The following is a 20920-nucleotide window of genomic DNA, read 5'->3' as shown; positions in this document are numbered from 1 at the left end:
TAGAATATATGGCCCTAAGCAATGAAGGAGCGAGTTTACTTCAACCACATAAATCTATTCAACTTGTGAACAACATTAGCTAGTTTTTGATCACTCTTTTTTCCAAGCTACTGTGGCGCTTGGGCAGAACTTCCAAGTTCATCATTCTCTTAAAAGTTCCTATATTTATTTTCCTTAGACTTGAGACTTCATTAAAAAAAACTGCCATATCCTTCAGCTGCAAATGATTTAATCATTCTTGGCTTTGTGTGATCTGAATATTTTCTTGTTCTCTTGCTTTGCAGCTGTGACCTACTTAATTACAAGCAGGAAACAAATCCCAGAATCATTAGACATTCTGCCTGGTTAGAAGAAGGAAAAAAAAAAAAATCTTGTGCTGTTAAATACTAGGATGTCCTTCTTAATAACAGGAAGTCAAGTTCCAGATAGCAACAGTGAACATTTGAATTCTTTGTGTATCAAGATAAGCACAGCAGAGAGTTTATGGGTTTTATTCTTTATGGTATGGATGTATTGGGGGCAGGGAGAATGACAGCCGTTTTAAACAACGGCCAAATGGGAATGAGTCATAAATTTCTAAATCAAGAGCGTAAATCCTCTTTGCTTTAACTTTTGAACAGCTTCAGTTTGCTGTCTGTAGAGACAATGAAGTGACCGAATTGCTGCTTCGATCCAGCAACTTTCAATCCATTTTCTCCTCTTTTCAGAATGAATTAATAAGGAAGCTAGAAACTGCAGAGATCACTAGGTTGGAAGGCAGAGCATGGAGGACTTTCATTAACTGCGCTCCACCTCTGCAGATGCAGTCTGGGCTACTATTTATATACCTCCTGAAACTCAGCACGCTGTCTGGATATGCTGGTGGGTATGTGGGTGTAATAATAGCTGTAGAAAATAGCTAGAAAAAGGGAAAGGCAGGACTGCTGGCTTCTGTGACCGGCTGTCCTACACAAGCACTCAGTCCTCGTATCCCAGTTTATCCACAGCTCTGGTAGCAGGACAAAAATACAAGCCTCCCAAAGCATTGTGAGGCAATAGAAAGTGATATTTGTACAAGGTTTTAAGCTGAGCAGCAACAGAAGTGCAAGTTATCATCTTCTGTCAACTGTGCGTGCATTATCACTTTAGATGGCATGGATCCAGAGCTGTCCTGCGAGGCAAATGGAGATTTTCCATTAGTATGAGTCACAGGGGTCCGTGTTTCGGGAGCAAACAAGGTTGAGGTCAACTGTTATGCTCTACTGAGAAGGTCTAACTGGTCCCAGCTGGGGAGATAGATAGAATTCTCAGTGTGAAGATCTGTTGCAATAGCATAATGGCCCTAACTTGACTCTTGAGTTTCCTGACTGCAGATTAATTGTGCTGAGACAACCCAACTGGCCCCACATGACTCAGCTCCAGCATAGAAACCACCAATGGATGTGCAAGTGCAGGTGCACACTGTGTTTTGTGGGGTTAGCAGCTCAGATCATGGCTAGCTCTGGGACCTCTATGCCTCAGAGTCAACAGAGCCATCACCTTTCACCTCTGTGTCCCCTATGTGAATTTAGTCCCTGGATGTCTGCAGCACTACTCCCAGAGGGATGGTATAAGTAACTAACCAGTCTTCACCTCAGGGAACATTTATTCACCTACTGTTATGCCCATTTTGCCAATCAGAGTAGGATCATTTCAGCACAGAGGGTGCATTATCAACCTGAGATATTGCCAGATATCTCAAGCATTGCTGCTTTTTGTTGTATAAAAGTCTTGGAGATTATAGCTGGTTGGCTTTTCTAACAGGCTGAATACATATTTATTTTTTAGTGTAAAACAGCTCCCCTGGGATTTCATAGCACCTGGCTAACATCAGTGAATTAATCCACTGGGGAAACGAAAATGTTATGTGACTTGTCTAATGTTACTCAGGAAACTGATGGCTCTTCTGGAATATGACCAGATCCTTCCTCATTTCTACTCTGAAGGTCAAATTTGACCTGCTTATATCATACCTTTCCTCTCTGTCTAGTACAATAACCTCCTAAGCAACATTTGTTTGCAATGATCATTTATAAGGAGAAATTAGAAGAAATCAAATATATGCACTTTAGCTTAGTCAGGAATAGGCTTTCCAACCTATAAGCAAGATCAAACATGAGAAATCTTGTCCATTGATTTTCTAAAATATGTTCTCTTTGCCCTCCTCCTTTTTAATGAAATGCTCAACTCTTGTCTGTCAACAGAAAGGACTTTGTGTTAGTAATTGAATGCTGTTAGTGTTACCACTGGGTCTGAATCAGACGGGCTACTTAAATACATCTGCAGGATAAGCTGTAAGAAAATGTTCTTCTGAAACAGGCCGTTTGTGCTGTATATAGGCTTGTGTTATATAGACAACAAGGCTGCATACCATTAAATCACCCACCTTACCCTATGGCAAAACTGCAGACCGGCTTTCTATGAGTCACCAGGTTTGTCCTCTCTCCCAAAAGAATAGTGCCAGTCTGGAGATGCCTGCAATATAAAGCAATCAGTCCTCTAACCCCCAGCCCACAGCCAAGCCCACTGACTTTTGATAGTCTGGCCATCATCCTCTGTTACAGGGTGGGACGTGCATGCTAAATGCATGCTTCAAAATGGTGTGAATACAGGGATACTGAGGAATCCTTCATAAACGCAGATCTTGCAGGGCTTGCTCCAGTTGACAAAGAAATAAACAAGAGATTGAAACAAGAAAAGTGTAACTGAACAATACGTATGAGCTGTTCCTCTAAACAGCCAAGAGCGCCAGATCCCCAGTCGGATATTCAGTGCCTTACCTGACAGCCGCAAACACAAGTTTGTCTGAGGTTCATACTGCTTCATCCCTGAACTTTGCCCAAGGCTGTTTTAGAGAGAGGTGAATAATATGGAAGGAATATAGCTCAACTGCTGGATGAGCTTTACATTGGCCCCTGTTCATATGTCACTCCTAAGCAGGCTGTGATTTTCTCTGTTTCCTTTTGGCCAAAAATAATTCTCCTGAGCGTTTCTGCAAATAGCACCAGAGTGCAACATGATCATAAACCTTTTGGCGATTCGCATATGAAAATGTGTGGTGCTTTGACTGGACACACTGGTTCTAGGATATTACATTCCACAGAGGGATCGGAGAAAATCATGAGCTTGGGTTTCCAAAGTGAATAATCGTATTTGAGGTCTCGCCATTCCCTTTCTGTGACTGTTCTGCAATATTTACTTAATACATTGTTCTGACCTACATCCCTTCCCGTAGACTCATTCATTGCAGTGTTCACAGAGAAAGAGGATTTAATAGCAAATCTCTGTACAATCGCTTTCCCGTTTCTGCATAGCGGAAGTGAATTCACTTTAGCTGTTTGAACACTATGGACACGTACAAGCGTAGCTTTATAGGATTCACCTACTTTTAAACCTTGTTAAATCGCTAACATAGATTACTTTAGGAAATTAAATGTGTATGATTTGAGGATATGACATAATCTCCTATGTCAGTCATTAAAGATCCCTGTAGAGTGAGGACACGTACAGTCTTGCACAAAAGGAGCTGTTTTCTGCATGACGATGATACTCAGCGCTACCAGAGCACTTTGCATTTTCAAAGAGCTTTAGAAATGTTATGATCTAGGTAGACGACTAAAATAGTACATTTTCATTCAGCTATTACTGTAAAAAGCAGCAGTTCATTTAATTATGGAACATTTTAGGCCATAATGACTCGTGACAACATCTTGAGGAAATTATTCAGGATTTCTCGTGATGTTCATCTTAAACTGTATCCAGCAAAGTCTTCAGTTTCTCGTATTTTCTCATCAGGAGAGTTGTAGGGCTGCCAGGGACAGCAGATCAAGGAATGGGAGAGTGGAGGTTTTTTACAGTGTGTTTTTGGTAGTGTGTGATGAGTGAGAGTTAGAAGGTAACGGATGCTATGCAAATACTCATGTTTGCATGTTGCAGAAGACCTTTGGCGAAATACTTCTAAGAGGAACTTCTCTACCTCATCCATACCAACTTCTCTACTTCTCTACTTCTCAGTGCTCCAGACAGGTGACCACTCCCAGCTCCAGTGTTTGTGCCTCCTCCGCATGGTTGCAAAGATTCAAGCATGGTTATGAGCCAGATCTTGTGTCCCAGCCAGAATGACATCATGATCTCATATCAATCCAAAAATATTGTGTGGTCAGCAGAGTTATTCTCGCTTTTCACTGCTGTAACAGGCATTAGTTTTTAGCACTCGTTTGCTCAAAGCTCTAAGCACATCCAGTCTGGACGTCTATACTCAGTTTTCACTCTCTTTTTAAATTCAGGCAAGTTTCCTTTGCCTGTACTATACATACATTGTATGTTCTAGCCCTCAAAGTCTGAGGACGTGCTTCTTCAACTCAAATGCAACGTCCATCCCCTTTTAAAGCCCTTCCCTCAAACCTTCACTTACCCAAACAAGCCACAAAACCCTGCAAAGGTGTGAGAAACAACTCCAGTTGTGTTCAATCCTTGCACCTTGGGAAGCTCCCACTGACATGTGTGGACCTGCACGCAGAAACTCCCTTGGAGGGCAGCAAAGCCAATCGCCTGCCCATGCCTCGCAAAGCCTGGGGTGGGGAAAGAGAGAAGCCCAAAGAGACCAACAGGAGGGATGAGAGCGCCTCGTGCAGGATGGGAATAGGGGAAAGCCCAGAGGCTCAGGTTCTCAAAAGGATTTGGAACCCAACCTCCATTCGGAAATCTTTGCGGTGTTTGTGGTCCGGTGCAGTTATCGGACAGAGGACACTTCTCTAAGTCCCTTCCAAGGGCCCTGGCTTTCAGTGGGCACACGTGCACCTGAAACAGAGCAGGAAGGATGGTGGCTCCTTCTCAGTGTGTTTTGTTACTTGGCAGTGCATCGTCCCTAACAGTTCCTGTCATATCAGCCAAGAAATGATGTGCCATTAAGGTACAAGGAGGAAAATGTGACTAGACTCAGAAAAGCCATTTCCAACACAATAAACCATGAAGCTGCAACATGAAAGGGAACTTTAGACGTGAAGATCTAACAACATTAATCCTCTTAAAATTATAGAGGAATAAAACCCAAAAAGAGTAATGGATTTTAAATAGGTCTTAAAAGAACACCCTGGGCTGGAGCTGCAGAGGCCGCTGGGGCCATATGCTGAGCAGAAACAGGATGTTTCTGGTACATCTACAGCAAGCTCAAAGGAAACTACCCACCACCCGGCACATCTGTCTTTCAACACACCCAAGCACATCCACACCCTTTGGAAAGCTGAGGGCAGAGAATTACCCGAGAGCGCACTGGAGCGTGATGCTGATTTCCCTCTTCCAAGGCCAGAATACACAAGCTGCCTAAAGGAAAAACACAGACCTGTCACTTCTAGCTCCCATGTGTAGCATGCCTCTGCCTACATCAGTGCACGGCAATGCTTTGCCAGCTCAGCTTTTGGAGGACCGCAGTGAGGAGGAGTTGGCTGCTGAGGTTGGGCTGGGAAGTCCACCCTCAGCCATTAGATTTCGTTGACTGTCAGATGAAGCAACACAGCAGTCCAATGGATTTTTTTTTCTTTTTTCATGGAAAGTAATGAGCTATTTTTATGTCCTTGCAACAGCCTTTGGACTGTCAGTAAAACGTGGGAGGTTTTATTGTAAATGTTTTGCCTGACATTTTCTCAGAGACAGCATGAAATAATCAGTGCATAATTAGAGAAGCTGTGCTGAAAAGACCTGCAACTATCTATAGATCTATGTAGAGTGCAAAGGGCCTTTTTTTTCCCAATTGACCTTAGTGAAGGTGAAACTAAAAGTGTTTTATGGAAATGTAACATGGTTTTACAGAAATGACTTGAAGTGTACGCCAGCAGAGTAGCCAACCTGGTGAGTCTTGGCAATTTTTTCTCCTCTCTCTTCTCCCATTCCCCACGGAAATGCCCTCTTCTGGCCTTTTGAGGCGTGTAAGAGCACATTCCACGATGTATCACTGGAAAAAAAGAATTTCATAACAAACTGGGGCACTTGAAAGAGAAACAACATTTCACAATATAGCCAAGAGCATGCTAAGCGGGGCACTAACCTGGAATGGAAGAGGCCTTGGATAATAGCTACAGTGGCTGGGAGTTGGCCCTTCTCTCCCAGTCTATGTGTTTCACACTGACTCAGGTCAATTCTGCCCGGCTTTTGGCCGGGGATTTCTTCCCGGGCTGCAGAAGTCTTTCTATTGCAAGCGTCAGCGCAACCAATATCCACCTGGTTTTGCTGAATCAGCGTTAAAATGGTTTGTCACCCTTCCGGCTGGGTTTCCCAGGACTAATTTCTCTCTCAGGAACAGGCAGATTCAGAGCTCCTAGGCTGTGGAGGAAACAGTCTGTCTTTGCCTGAGAAACTTGCATGGTTGCAATTCCCCTGGGAGCTGGGAGGTGGGACTGATAATCTGTATTCAGGCGATTCTTGTCCCCTCAGAAATAGTATGTGTCTAATCAGCAGGAAAAACTCTGCAGGAAACTGAACAATCTGGTCTAATCATGAAGGTAAATCTACATGCTCAAATGCTCAGTGGGCCTCCTATAGACTCAAGTGACTCCTGAGGAGACTGTTCCAGTCTATCAGTTAAACAAATAAGTAGGGAAACTGTTTTCAGAAAGTCTGATTATGTAATCAGCAGAGTGAAGCAGCTCCTTCAGAACTGTCCTCATCTGTTGAGTAATTACTGAGTTGGGACAGGGAGGCCAAAAGTCCCTTTTCAAACCTACAAAGACTAGATGCACATGTGGAGTAGCTAATTTTAAAACTGCAGCATATCCTCCATTTCCCCTCTCTCCCCCTTCCAGAATACCAGAGTGGTTAGATCACATCCCAGAGCAGTCACTTGCTACGGTTTCTTTCTCCCTTCTATTTTCTTTTATCAAACACATTTCTTTCTTTTCATCTCTTCTGCTCTCAGGCAGAAATCTTATACACTAGACTGCAGCCTGGGGCAAATGTTGTCTAGTCAAGTTATACATATAAAAAATTCTTTTTTCCAAATGATGCCTTATAATGGAGATGTTCCTAGTCCCTTGTCTGCATCACTGATAATGGAGGCAACATTTTACCTAGTTTACAGGCAGACAAAAAAATCACCCGGAGACAGATGAACGTAGAGAGACTAACAGAAAAAGCTAAACACCAAGCAAACGGAAAGACAGGACTACAGAGTAAAGGGGAAAGAAAACTACGCTGTGCGGAATGAATGGCATCTAATAAGTCCTAAGGAAACATTATTTTTATGATGCAGCTCTAAAAATGATGTTCTGAAGAAGCAATTAGGCTGAGAACATGAATTCTCCGGCTGTATTTTCCTGGCCCTGCACCTACCAAGTCAATGAGCTGATCAGCATCATTGCGCTGATGATGTGCCACTCGCTTTGTGCCCTCCAGTCCTCAGAGATCAAAATACCTATAGTTTGTGTCAGGATGCAGACTGAACTGCAGAAGATCAACTAGCAATGAATCTCCCTGCTCCTTCCGCAGTGCAGAGAGTAAAATCAGAGAAGCCATCATGGCTTTCGGGAAATGGTGGTTTCTCATAAGGCCACTCTGGATTCTGAGTTTCTGGATTCTGAGATTCTGAGTCATTCATGACCTGGATGACAGGGCCAAATGCACCCTCAGTAAGTTTACAGATGATACAAAACTCATAAGAGAGGCTGACACACCAGATGGTTGTGCTGCTGTTCAGAGATACCCTGACAGGCTACAGAGATGGGTAGAGAGGAGCCTGGTGAAGTTCAAGCAAGGGAAATGCAAAGTTCTGCCTCTGGGGAGGAATGGCCCCGTGCACCAGTACAGGCTGAGAGCCGACCAGCTGGAGAGCAGCTTGGCAGAGAAGGACCTGAGGGAACTGGTGGACAACAAGCTGACCATGAGCCAGCAATGCCCCCTGGCAGCAAAGAAGGCCAATAGCACCTTGGGCTGTATTAGGCAGAGTACTGCCAGCGGGCCACACAAGGTGATCTTTCCCCTCTACCTGATACTGATGAGGCCACATCTGGAGTGCTGGGTCCAGTGCTGGGCTCCTCAGTACAAGAGAGATATGGAGCTACTGGAGCAAGTGCAGCATATGGCTATAAAGATAATTAAGGGATTGGAGCATATGTCATATGATGGAAGGCTGAGAGAGCTGGAACTGTTCAGCCTGGAGAAGAGAAGGCTCCAGGGAGATTTTATCAATGTGTATCTGATGGAAGGGTGTAAAGAGGATGGAGTAAGATTCTTTTCAGTGGTGCCCAGTGACAGGCTGAGAGGCAATGAGCACAAACTGAAGCAAAGGAAATTCCGTCTGAACGCGAGAAAACACTTTTTTACTGTGAGGGCAGTTGAACACTTGAACAAGTTGCCCAAAGAGGTTGTGGAGTCTCCATCCTTGGAGACATTCAAAACCAGATTGGGCATGGTCCTGGGCCACCTGCTCTAGAGCAAGGGGAGTTGGACTAGATGATCTTCACAGTTGCCTTCCAACCCCAACTATTTGGTCATTCTGTGAGTTTCCTTTGGGTGTTCAGATCTGTTAAATGATAAACCAGCAACTGAGGTCTTAGGGGCTCAGTGCTCAGAGGTCCTTCATAAGTTCAGCTAGAAGTGGGCTTGTCTCATCTACAGCTCTAAAAATTGCCTCCTCGGAAGTGCGTCTATGTAGGCGCTCACCAGCTGACTCCCATCTGCTCCCTGCCAGTTCCATTGCCTTTTTTATGCACATTCCCCTCAAGGGAGAATGAAATGAGTGGAAAATAGCACTGATAGGCAGCTGTCTCCAACGTTGCTAGTTTGCACTATGGCTTTGGGAAAAATACTTCCACTCTGTACCTCAGTTTCCCAACCTAATTATTAAATCTTAGCCCATAGGTAAAGGGAGAACTAATGGGCATTAGTCCATGCTAGAAAAGCTGTTGCAATTTAGCTGCATGGATTTTACAATGATTTAACTAAACTGCAAAACCCCTATGTGCAAAACCATTTTTCACTCTCACTGGACTGGTTACCCGATCTCACCTAATCTTAAATGTTGAGTGCACCAAAGTCTCCACCTAGACAAGATACTCTGGGATCCTGCAGCGAAATAGGCAGGGAACTGACCTCTTCCAACACCTATTTTTAGGAAGGGATGCCTCTCACTAGGCATCACTATTTGCCACCACAGAGTAGAAAGAGCACTTTGGCATCCAGCACATATGGAAAGAACTGTATCGCATTCTCCCATGTTTACTCACATGAATCCCACCCTTATTAATGCAAGCTGAGCAAGGGTTAAAATGTGTCCCCACCAGCTGAACGGACTGATTTTAAATGGGTATTGGTTAATCTGTGCAATTTTTCAAGATATCAGCCCTTCAGTAAGTAACATTTTTTGCAGACTGTTACGTAAGTCTCATATAAAGACAAAGTCTCGTTCCGAATCTAAAACATATAAAGTCTTCAAAACAGGCAGCTGGGTGGAAAAAAAAGACCAGAGTGTAACTGTGCAATGGCTAGTCATCTTGCTAAACAAAAGGATGAAATGTTGCGTGTGGCAAAGCTGTCATCTCAGCTGTTATTTGGGAGTGTTTGAAAGAGTTAACCCCAGTACTGGAATGTCTTGGGAATGTTGGCAGAGGGAGAGAGGGAGAGCGAGCAGCTTTTTTCCTCCCTCTGGATGGAGTCCCAGGACTTAGCTTTCAAAGTGATGACTTTGGATCTGAGTTTGTTTCTTGGTTCTGCAGTAGAGAGCTGGGAAGGGATGCAGTGTAACCAAGAAGCCCGTCGTGAGGGATGTGCAATTGCCTTCCTAAGCCAAGACAGATATTTTTACCTTTTCCCTGCTCATCCCTGGGTGCAGCAGAATTCACATTGAGAAGATACGTGCAAGGAGAAACCACATCCTGAAGGGTGTGTGAAGGGAGAAAGACACATCCCCAAACAGTTTATTTTGGCTGCTGCTTTTTGTTGTCGGGTTTTTGGGGATTTGGGGTTTTTTTCCCTTTCTCCTGCTTTGATGGAAACTTCGGTGGTTTTTTAACCTTGCAGTTCATTAGGTGCCTGGGGATTAGCAGATCGCTTCTGAGCAGGGAGTCCGAGTGTTTCACACAGGCAGCTGGCATGGCCGCGGTGCTCTTTGGCTTTGAGGATCTGCTCTACAGCTGGGACAGCCTGGTGTGGAATCTGACTTCCCGGGCCCTGAGGACCTGCCGCTTTGGAAATCTGAGGGTCCTGCAGCTCATGCTGAAGCCATGGTGCATTTCCAGAGCCGTTTACCAGGTAGGGTTTTCACACATCAGGCCAGACCCGCTAAGCCTGGCTCAGGTCCTGCGGAGGGGAAACTCCCATGGAGTCACGCAGGGTCCGATTGCGTTCCTACCGGAGACAGTGGGAGTCGAGGATGCCCCGTGCATGGGAAATGTCTGGGAGGAGATATACGGAATGTGAGGCTAGTGGTGGCTTTTGCCGAGGCTGGACACAGGTCTAACTTCTCCTTCCCTCAGAGCAGGGGGGAAATAAGTGAATGCAAATTAAGGATCGCTTTGCTACATACCTCACCTTTGTGAAGCTTTGTTCTCACAGGAATAGCCAGCCTTAGCTGTGCTGTGTCCTCATGCAGTCGCTGCACTTACACAAGGGTAAGTTAGAGCTTACCCAGAAGAAAGGACACCTGAAGACAAGTAACCTGCTTCTGGAAAATGGGCAAATGCATTCAGTTTTAAATTGCAGTAGCACTGAGTATCCCTAATACATTTATGCAATGCCAGACTGTTCAGCTTTGTAAAGTCTGAGGCACCTGGTTATCTGAAACATTTATTTTATTTTATTTGGTACCTGTCCTGTGTGGTATATAAACTGTCTTCCACCCCTTCCCCTCTCTGCTGTTCGGAACAGGGTGGACATGGAAATTTAGTGCTTGGTCTTCTGGCTTCTCTGTAGAGTTACGATAACTGCTTGAAGCTTGAGGTACAATTAGACAGCTCTAATAAACTATGTTTCTGAGACTGGCTAAACTAGGTTAAATAGCGTGACTTAACATAACAGTGAAGGTACTGGAACTGGATACCAGTTTTGATAGCAACTCTTATTCCAGTCCACGGGTGAGTTCAGGTTGAAATAACTCTGTAAACTAACTAGTATTCAATTCATCTGCTTTTTTAATCAGTCTTAGACAACTGAAGCTAAACATTTGCTCTGCTGCAGAGACAAACCCATGGTTACATTATTTATCAGCTTCACAGGTTTGGCTACTGCTGGATGTTGGATTGACCGATCAGCATTTCCACTTGGAAAAGGCATTTTCTGCTGCTCCTATTTGCTTGGTATTTTGCTTTTGCTGTGTTTTGGGAGTCTATGTGCAAAGCCAAGTTATACAGATCTGATCAGATTAAAAGCTTGTAGAAATTGTGTGTGTTGGTTTGAGGGAGACCAGGGGAAGTCTCTTCATGATTTCAGCAAACTTTGAACCAGCTTCAAACCGAGCTCTGCTTTCTGCAGGCTTCAGGAGTAGATTCAGGAATAGGCTTTCTTTGGAGTTCAGCAGGCATGGGCAGCGTGTTTATTTTAAATATTTGTTTGCCCCAGAAGATGCCTGCAGCCAGTAACCCAAATCCGTTAGCCAGAAGGACCTCTAGTCCCATTAACTGTCCCAGTGACCTCAGACACAGCTTTGAAAGCTGCATGGGAGCAATTACAATGATGGTACAGAAGGAGGAACATGTAGCCCCGCGCCCACCCCACTGCCGCTCAGCAGGAGATCGTGCCAGCAGCACCGCGTTGGGCCAAAGCCACTCCCCTTCCTCGCCCCATCTGCTCTTAGGAGCTTATTTTAGGACCCTGAATCAGAGACCAGTTAGCCCACATGGGCCTGGGACAGGCGAAGAGGGAGAAAGAGATCTCACACTCCACTGGTCAATGCTGAATCTCCTTTTACTCTCCAGTATTTGCCTGTGTAAGACCATGTTTTGTCCTCCAAAACTAAGAAGAAATCATTGGACATCTTCTCTTTCAGATCGTAAGTAACCTATCCCCAACTAAACACCATTTGTTGGGGGGATGCAACAGCCTATGGTAGCATGATATCTCTCCTAGGATCAGTGATCTTGTCCCAGATCTACCCTGATGTGAGCACAGAGCTCATGGTCCACTGCACCATCTCCATTACAGCGCATGTATTCATCCCCATCCCGTGGCATTATATCCTGCTACTGGCATGTTATCCCCCTTCCCTAGAGTTGGCAGGGAAATGGGATGGGCAAAGATGCCTCCCCATTCCTGAACTGGCATGTTTTTCACTTCTGAGAAGTGCACTACTTGGACTCAGAACAGAGGATTTCATGTAGGTTGCTTTCCTTCACTATCTGTGTGATAAATTGTATTATTAGTGGCCAACATGAGCTGCTGGCTCACTCTACACTTTTGTACATTAATCCTAAAAATATTTCCTCCAGGAGCCAACATCCCCCACTTTAAATGTTGACAGGGTATTTTAGTGGGATATTGCCTGGACAGGGAGCCTGATGGTTTAATCACTTCCTACCCTGATACGGTGACTTCTTCAGTTGCTTATTGTTTAGATGAGCAAACAATCTCTTGACCATGCTAGTTTTGCCGCCTGCAATGTATTGATCCCTGCTGCTACGTCATCTTGAGAGCAGAGTGTAGTTCAGCTGCAGGACCTCTGCCTGCTACCAGAACTAAAACAGCCTTAAAAAGAAACATTAGCTCTGTAGAATTAAAGAAAGATTTCTGCCTCATATTCCAGAAAAACACATATCCCTTTCTCTTATGTTTTTTTTTCTTCAAGTTAATCACCTCCAAGTGCATCTGTGCTTCTAAGAACCATTCGAGACTGACTTGGGGGTGTCACAGCAGTGCAAAATATTTTTCTCATCATTTCTGTTAGGTTCTAGAAAGTAGGTGGGAGTAGATGGCAGGGAAAAGTGTTTGCATCACTTCATGTGGATTTGACTGTCAAGACCAGTCACTGGTTTGTAGTGTCGAGACGGGCAAAGTAGGTGCCCTGGCAGGTCTCAGCCCTGCTCGTCTCGCCCCTGCGTGGTGGACCTGGTAGCACTGCAGTGCAACTGTGCTGCAGAGCATTGGCATGGCTCCCAACAGCCTCCTCATCATATTGTTGTCCTGTTGGCAATCTGTAGGCAAGTACATCACAGACCCTCTGTATGTATTGCCTGTAACTTCTAGTTGGCTATACATTACTTTCTGGGCCCTATTGAATGAATCTACACAGGTGCCCATCAGATCATTTCCCTCCTGAATGAACATCAAAAAACTCAGATAAGCACCCAAATGTCCTTGAACTTCACCCTGACAAAATTCCCACCGCCTTCAAAAGAGAGGAGAAAACCCAGAGGTATGGTAGTCACAGCCCGTTCTGTGCTTAGAAAGAGCTATGTACAGCCTGCGTGCTGGTGCTGCCACCAGCATTAACCTTCCCTTGCCTTGGTGTGATCCATCCATACTGTGGCAGAGAGCTTGCCCAGGCATCAGACATAGCTGGGGCAGAGGGGAGCACATGCAGGTCCTTGGAAATAGATGGGAACAAACTGGGCTCTCCACAGAATCCAGACACTTCTCCCACTAAAGCCCATACTGGTCTCAGCTGAAATGAGGGATCTTTTTTGGGGGATATCTGTTGAGAAGCTAGAAAACTATGAAGTTAGAATGCACCTAGAAAGGACTTCAAGCCACCAAAACTCTATCAGCTCCAAGCAGGTCCCTTTCCGCCCATCCCAGGCACTGCCTGCACGCAGTGGTTCCTCTACTGATCCAACAGCAAGCTGGGGGCTGCCAGGGGTCATTTCTGTAGCATCCCATTTGCTATTGGGATTTTTGTGCGTCCCTTCCCCAGCCTTGCAGGGCATGAGCCGTCAGGCTTCCCATCAAGGTGCAGAGGCAAAAGGCACCAGCTGGCGACCCAAAGGAGCAGCAAGACAGATCTGGGCAGTGTAAGCACAAGACAGCTGTGAATCGTTGCCAAATAGTTTTTATAGACATCACAGGAGGGATTTGAAAACTTCCCTCCATCATATAATATGGCTGCATTAAACATGTTGGACTGGTGTTTTTACAGCTTCCTTTGCGGAGCTTGCATCAGCAAACGTGGGACACGTGGCCTCCTGCCCCAGGGCTCACTCTGTCCTCACAGTATGGCCTTGCCAAAGTGGGCAGTCTCCCAAAGTTCTGGCTGTCTGTGAAGGCACCAGTGGCACATTCAGAGCATCAGCACCCACTGGTGACCCCTCTGAGAGCTAGCAGGACGTATCAGAGCCCCTTCGTGCTTCCCGGGGACAACATGTCTCTGCTCCTGCATGGTCGGCCAAAGCCTCCCGAGGGTGCGTAGAAACTTTATGTAGGAGAGGGAGAGAAATGCCTCATCTTCACAGCACACCTAGGAAAAAAAAAAAAAAACTCTCTTTTTTCTTTTGTCACTTTCCAAATGTTTGAAGCTTGTGGAGGGTTTTATCGCAGCACTAGTACAATTCCTCTGCAGAGAGAAATGGCATTCAGGACCCAGATGGCTGTATGCACATTACTGAAGAGGACTCAGGTCCTCCTTTGCACTGCCAGACAGGCCTGGAGATCTTGGAGTTGTTGTGCGGACTGTCTTACTCAGTGATTAAGGTCAGCGCTAGAGCCCAGCAAGTGAAAACAAAACCATCACGATTTGATTTCCTGCTTGGTTAGGACAGTAACTGCTTGACCACATACCTTGGTTATGTTTTCAGGTGAAATGTTGATGAGGAGGTGCGTGGTGGCATTCAAGGAATTTTGGCAGTGATTTACAAGGCCAAATCATTTGAGACCCGCTTACTCTTGGGCTGCTAGCACTCTAGACTGAATATCTCCATGAACTGATATGAGGGAATAAAAACTTCCACCATTAACTCCCCAACAAAACACCAGCATGCACTGGGTCACCTTCTAATTCCTATGGAAAAAGCGGAATTAAAGAGGGCCTGGTTGCAATGACAACGATATGTTGATCTCCACACAGTGTGCCTCCAAGCCTGCATACTAATGTAAAGAGTGCTATTTGTTCTCATTTTAAGCCACTGAGTTGGGAAGTTTTTGGTATCCCTTCCCTAGACTCTTGTTTCCACCACACAAACCCTGAAAAACATCTGTGAGTTTGCTGTTTCCCTTCTGCAGTCCCATCTACTTATTACGCAGAAAAAGCTGAGACTGTCCAGAGGGCCTGACCCAGATTTATTACCAATGCAACGGGCAATGGCTTCTTGAAAAGAAAAGGAGCTCCAGGCATCAACATAATCAGTGCGATTGCTGTTATTTCTGGCAAGGGGGGCTTTGGTTTCTTGGCTCTTGGAAAATCAGCTCTATGTTCTAACAGCAGCAATGCGTTAGCAGAGGTAGACGGAAGAGCAACTTTAGGATAATTTTGGGTGTTGCCATCATGATCTCATGCTGTCCAGCTGAGATTTCAGCCTTCAAAGCAGAACTGACATAGCAGTTAGAAGCCTGGAGTTCCTTGGGCTGTGCTCTGATCAACATTCATTATAGATTGAAACAGTCGAGAATTCTTCTCTCATTTTTGGTGGATTTGATTGGATTTGACTTTCAGAGATGCTGAGTAGCTCCATTTCTCACTGTCTTGTGTTGCTGTGGTACTCAGTATATCTGAGAACTAGAGACTCTTGGTACCGTGAAGCAAGGTACCATCAGCGTTCTCCGACTGCATCTCTCCTCCTGGGAAGCAAATCCTTCTGTAAGCCTGCAGAAGGGATGCGTTTCTCTGCATAACTTAAACAGAACAACTTACCCCTCGCAAGTCTAATCTGTTTTCATTGTACTAATATTTACTAGTTGCTATATTTTAATTGTGATGAAGGCTTGCTATATTTTAATTGTTTCATGATCCATCATGTTGCTTTCTGACTGTATGACTGAAATCCATTTGAAAAAGGAGATTAGCAAATTATTAAATAAAGTCCCAGTTGGAGCTTTCGGACAAATGGACTGTTGTGAGAGATGTCACAGAGATGTTGGGTGTATTTTTACCAATGCCCAGAAATGTTTGACTTCTATGACCAACTGAGAAATGGCCCTGGGAATTAACACAGTGCGTGCATTTGTGGAAATACTCACATTTCAGGAATTGCTGGGGGAGGGCTGGTTTATTCTTGCACAGGCAGTAAGTTCTGTATTTTTAACATCCTGAAGATATTTCACTATTTATTTAATCTACAAGTCAATCAACAAATGTTTTATTTTCCCAGTTATGTCTGTGCAGCGTCAAAGAACATTAGGCAAACCAGGACCTATATCTTCAGTAAAAATGTGTTTATGTGACTGCCTGCCTAAAATCCCACCAACTGCTCTTACCAAGTCTGAGGCAGACTGCTGCATGCAGAGCAAACTCTGGAGGAGCTGTAATACCAAACCTCACAGACATTTAATTGCTCGCATACTATACACAGCAGTGGCGTGTACTTTTTACACAGTGCTTTTCTCCACAAAGTGCTTTGCAAATGAGGTTAAGTAATATCACCTCTATTTTGCCGCTGCGGAAACTGAGGCAGAGAGAGTTGAAATGACTCACTTGAGGCTACAGACATACGGACAAAATTGTCTACAGTACCTCATTGTTCCCCGTATGTCCAGTTATATACGATTGGATTAAGGGGGGAACTGGGCTACAGCATTCTGGGGCTGGACGCTAACCTAAAATGGTGAAGAGAAAAGAGTAAGACTGCTTTTGCCGTGCTGGCAAGAGAATTAAGACTAAGGGAAGGAGGAAGAGAAATGGCAGGAATAAATCTACAGGCCAAGGTCCCGCAATTTGGGAAGGCCCCATCGAGTGGCTCTGGGCACCCCAGCCCTGCGAGGGTGGTTGCTGCTGTTGTGGAAATCAACGGCCTCTGTGAGGCAGAATCAAGGCAAAGACTCCAGCTCACCAGCTTCTTTCACATTGTAAAAATCAGTGACTCCTGGCTCCATAGTATTTAAGATGTTTTTGCAGTGTTTTAAAACGCCGTCACTCCTCTCAGACCAGAGCGGACATGTGTTGCAGTCCAGAAGTCTCTATTCGTGGTATCTACCTTACTTGCTTTGCCAGTAGGTGAAACCCACACGGCCTCTGCCACCTTCCTCCTCACTGCCACGTGCACACAGATGAACTCAGCTGGGAGGCCACATAAACCTCCGAAAAAAGGGACTCCTTTGGGATTTTTCCTCATTCAAGCCGCTCACTCCAGGGATTTCTGTCACGCTGCTGGTTATCACATCCTTAAAGGCACAGGCTGTTAACTACCTTGCAAGGGGCTCTAAGACATCCCTCGGTGCCGGGGGTAGCTGAGAACTTGAATGAGCTTGAATGAGGACCACTGAGGTCCGGGTTTGGAAAGGACAAAACGAAGAGGGAGGACAAAGTCCTTCCATTCACTGAAAAGTGTAGCTAGACCTGAAGGGAGCCATGTGTAAATCCATTTGCTTCAGCGTCTTCCTCAAGTCACAGCAGAATGATGCATACTTTTTAACTTTTTTAAACTGTGGCTAGTGCTAGGAATATGTTTTGGTTCAACCCATGTGTTTCAACACTTCTGCCCTTTCTTCAGAAACTTGCACCCCACCCTCCTCGTGCCCTATCTGGAACATGGTTTTCCCTCTCATGGAGGAGAAATTTGGAGAAAACCATACTTGTTTAGCATTATTTCTCAGGCTGGCTTTCTTGAAGACGCTATGTTGTGTCTAAGCACATTTAGGAATTCAGGATCAAAAGCAGCGTTTTGCGAGCGTTTTGCTACCATTAAAAGCTGTACAAATCAATGTCGGTCAGAACAGAGGAAGGAAAGAGCTGAAATGTTAAACACATCATTTCAGATGGGTAAAACTTCCAGCTTCTGATTTATAGCTTCATCATCAAGTAGATTAATGTGGAATTCAAACACAGGCAGCTCTTTGCTTTCCTTTCAGGCCTGACATATTAGCATTTTGTATTAATCTAGTCAGCTACAGAATGATGGAGTCTGAGGAAACAGGGGATTAGGTGCCTGGGAGTATCGGGTGGGCAAGCGAAAAGAGCCAGCAAAATTCACAGCTAACTAGCTAAAAGAGCAAGGGGCCTTATTTAGGTCTTGGATTGTACCTGAGGCTACTAGGAGTGACTCCCTCGAAGTCAGCAAGCCCAGGTCCTTCCTCATGTGGTTCCAGGTTGATGGCATTTTAGTGGGAGAGCTGATTTTGTCTCATGAGCACAACCAGCTGATTTTGTCTCATGAGCACAACCAGCAGGTGATGATTTTTTTAAAAAGCACTACTGGGAGGGGAACAGGTAGGAAGGAGGCCAAAAGCACTCAAAATGAAAAATAAAGTGTCAACGTGAGGCAGAAATTCATAGTGCAATGGAATCTCATGGGTAGGACACGCATTTTCTTCATTTTTTGCTTACTGGTGTATGATACTGTCATCTTGGAAGGAAGATGAGTTCTCTCCCAAGAGAGACGATACAACAGACAAGGCAGATGAAGGCTTTTTTTTGCTTCAGTGTCATTATTTACATTTGTCTGACTGTGGTGGGAGCAAGTACCGGTGCCATTCGTACCTCTGTGCTCTCAGAGCTCTGTGCCTGAGGCTGCTCTGTCCTCAGGGCACCAAAATGCTTCAGAGAAGATGGAGTTCAGGAGGGATCAGGCCTCCTGAAACCATCCCATGGGGTATCGTAACTGGGTCAGGCCCCTCTGAGCCTGCAGTCTGCCTAATTCTCAGTTTTAGGTGGAGGCAACCGTGATTTTTCCCCAGCACGCTTTAGTGAGCCAGTCCACGGGCTGCAGAGCTGCCCTTGAGGCTTCTCAAACTTTATTGCCACATATTTAAGCATTTATGAGACTTAATCTGCTTCCCTTAAAAGAAAACAACAACAATTGAGACTATTCACAAAAAAAAGAGGGAAAGAAACCTCCATCCAAAAGCCCTGGAGTTCCAGAAAGGGCTAATTAGCCTCACATGTTTCTGAAAGCTGCCCGGGAGCTTTTGGCTCTGAGTTTCTCACCCCATCTTCATTACAGGCAGAAGCAAGGAGGGTTGGACAGAGGCAGGGAAGGGGAGAGAAAATGCAAATGTTAAAAATTCCTCTTTACCAGAAAAGGCATCCAAGTGGGGGAAAAAAAATCCTCAGGTATTTTTACAACACATGTAAAATTTCCCTCAGCATTTGATATTGTTCTCCCCTGCCTTTCTGGAGCTGGCAAAGGCTGGGGCAATTTGACAGGGTCCCTGTAGCCACCAACAGCCCCACCGTCTGCTTCTTCCATAACTCAATGGAGCATTGTTATCAGTGGGGAGGCGGTCAAAATTTTACCGCCATAAAATAGCCAACTAGAAATGGGTGCTAATCACCACCTGGGGCATGCCGAGTCAGTCGGCACAGGGCTGATCTCCATCTCACGCCACGTCGGCTGAAAGGGGAATAGCAGCCCAGTCCAGGTAAAGCCACAGGGCTACCTTCGGACATCCTGTGGGCATTTGATTCAAGGTGAAATGTGTTGATACGCATACCTGTATGCAGATACGTATACCTATTCAACACAACACCTGGAAGGCGCGTTATCCCACTTATCCCTCTTTTACTGAACTTTTGGGAACAGGAGGAGGAAATAAAATGGCCAAGTCTCGTGACTGAGCTCTTTTTCTCTCAAGTCTCTTAAAAGGGGATGAATTTTTGGCATTGTTTTGTTTCTGTGTAGATTTTTCCAACCTGCCTTTCTGTAGGAAACATTCAATCTGCAAGACTAGTCTGTTCTTGGGAGAGGAGTCTGGCTGCCCAGGTTATGAGCAGAGGAAGAGCCTTTCATGGTGCTATTTCTAGTCCACTAATAAATGGGTTAAGATTGCCAATGCAGTTTGTATAGGCCACTGGCCAAGGAGCTGACAAAAGTGAGTGCTGAATTGTTTCTGGCCAGGGAGAGTTTTGAATCTGTCACAAAGCTGAGCTCTCTCAAAGTCCATCACCAGTGATTTGAGCATTCCAGCCTCTGTCTTAGCTTCTGGCTGAAAGGGATCAAAACTCTGCTCTCAACAAGGACTATAAGCTGTTTCTAACTGAGACAATGCACAGCAGCTCACCCTGCTTAGAATAGATACATGCATCCCAGCAAGGCAAGTACTATGTGATCACAAGGGTTTGCAGAAGCCGAGTCTGAACTGCACTTTTCTGAGTTTAGCTAGATTCTGCTTAGTATCTTGAAATGTGAGGTGGGATGCATCTCACCTAACTTTAGTTAACCAAAATTAGGCACCTCATCTAAGTAATTTACGCTGGTTCCTTCCAATATGGGTGTCTTGGGTAGATGGTACAAGTGACCCTCTGGAGACGCCTACCCTTTGTGCTGAAATTAGAAATTGCTGAGACCACAAAACCAAACTAGATGGCAAGGTACTAAATGCCTACAATCCTGTGAGGTAGATCCCAGTCATGCTGTTCTGATTAAATAAAGTCATCCAAGGCCTGAGTGCTAAAGCGGAAAGTACTGGAAGCCCTCAGGAAGGTAGACAGCCATCAAGATTGGGTGCCCAGCAACCAGAGCTTGCAGCAGCAGACATCCACCTTTAGCTGTTCAAGATGATAATAGCTCACTCTGTAACCGGCCAGGCCATCAGGAGCCTATTTTTGGTAAAGAGCTTTGCCTTTCCCAGAGCCACATCTGTGAAAAGTTCAATCTTCCGGAAACAGCTGAAACCAGTGGAAAGTTTTGCCTGAACAATTTTTGTCTGATTTGACCACTTGGTTGTTTTTCTCCTCAGAAGAGAAAAATCCATGCTGACCTATATGCTAATATGCCCTGGGGCTCAGGGTAGCCCCAGAACAGGTCCATTCCCATCAGACTTTTGTGTTTTTCTTCTGTTGCATAAAATAAAATGCCCATTGGAAAAAATTGTCTTTTTTTTTTTCCCCCCTCTGCAAAAC

General features: G+C 45.0%; 1 protein-coding gene across 7 annotated transcripts in view; it reads left to right on the top strand.

Moving 5' to 3' along the window:
• Positions 1-20920, top strand: part of FRMD4A (FERM domain containing 4A) — a 392727-nt gene that overhangs the window by 186087 nt on the left and 185720 nt on the right. Inside the window, exon 1 of one of the 7 annotated variants that reach the window (XM_068915496.1) lies at positions 9727-10257. The exons of 5 other annotated variants lie outside the window; for them this stretch is intronic. In XM_068915496.1, coding sequence (XP_068771597.1) covers positions 10099-10257 — 159 coding nt within the window. In that variant the 5' untranslated portion in view covers positions 9727-10098. Of the gene's footprint in view, positions 1-9726; positions 10258-20920 lie in introns of those variants that run through there. One more of the 7 variants, XM_068915412.1, reaches the window with a different exon arrangement.

Source organism: Struthio camelus, chromosome 1 (genome assembly GCF_040807025.1).
Source record: "Struthio camelus isolate bStrCam1 chromosome 1, bStrCam1.hap1, whole genome shotgun sequence".
Lineage (NCBI taxonomy): Eukaryota > Metazoa > Chordata > Aves > Struthioniformes > Struthionidae > Struthio > Struthio camelus.
This window is presented reverse-complemented; position numbering and strand designations above follow the sequence as displayed.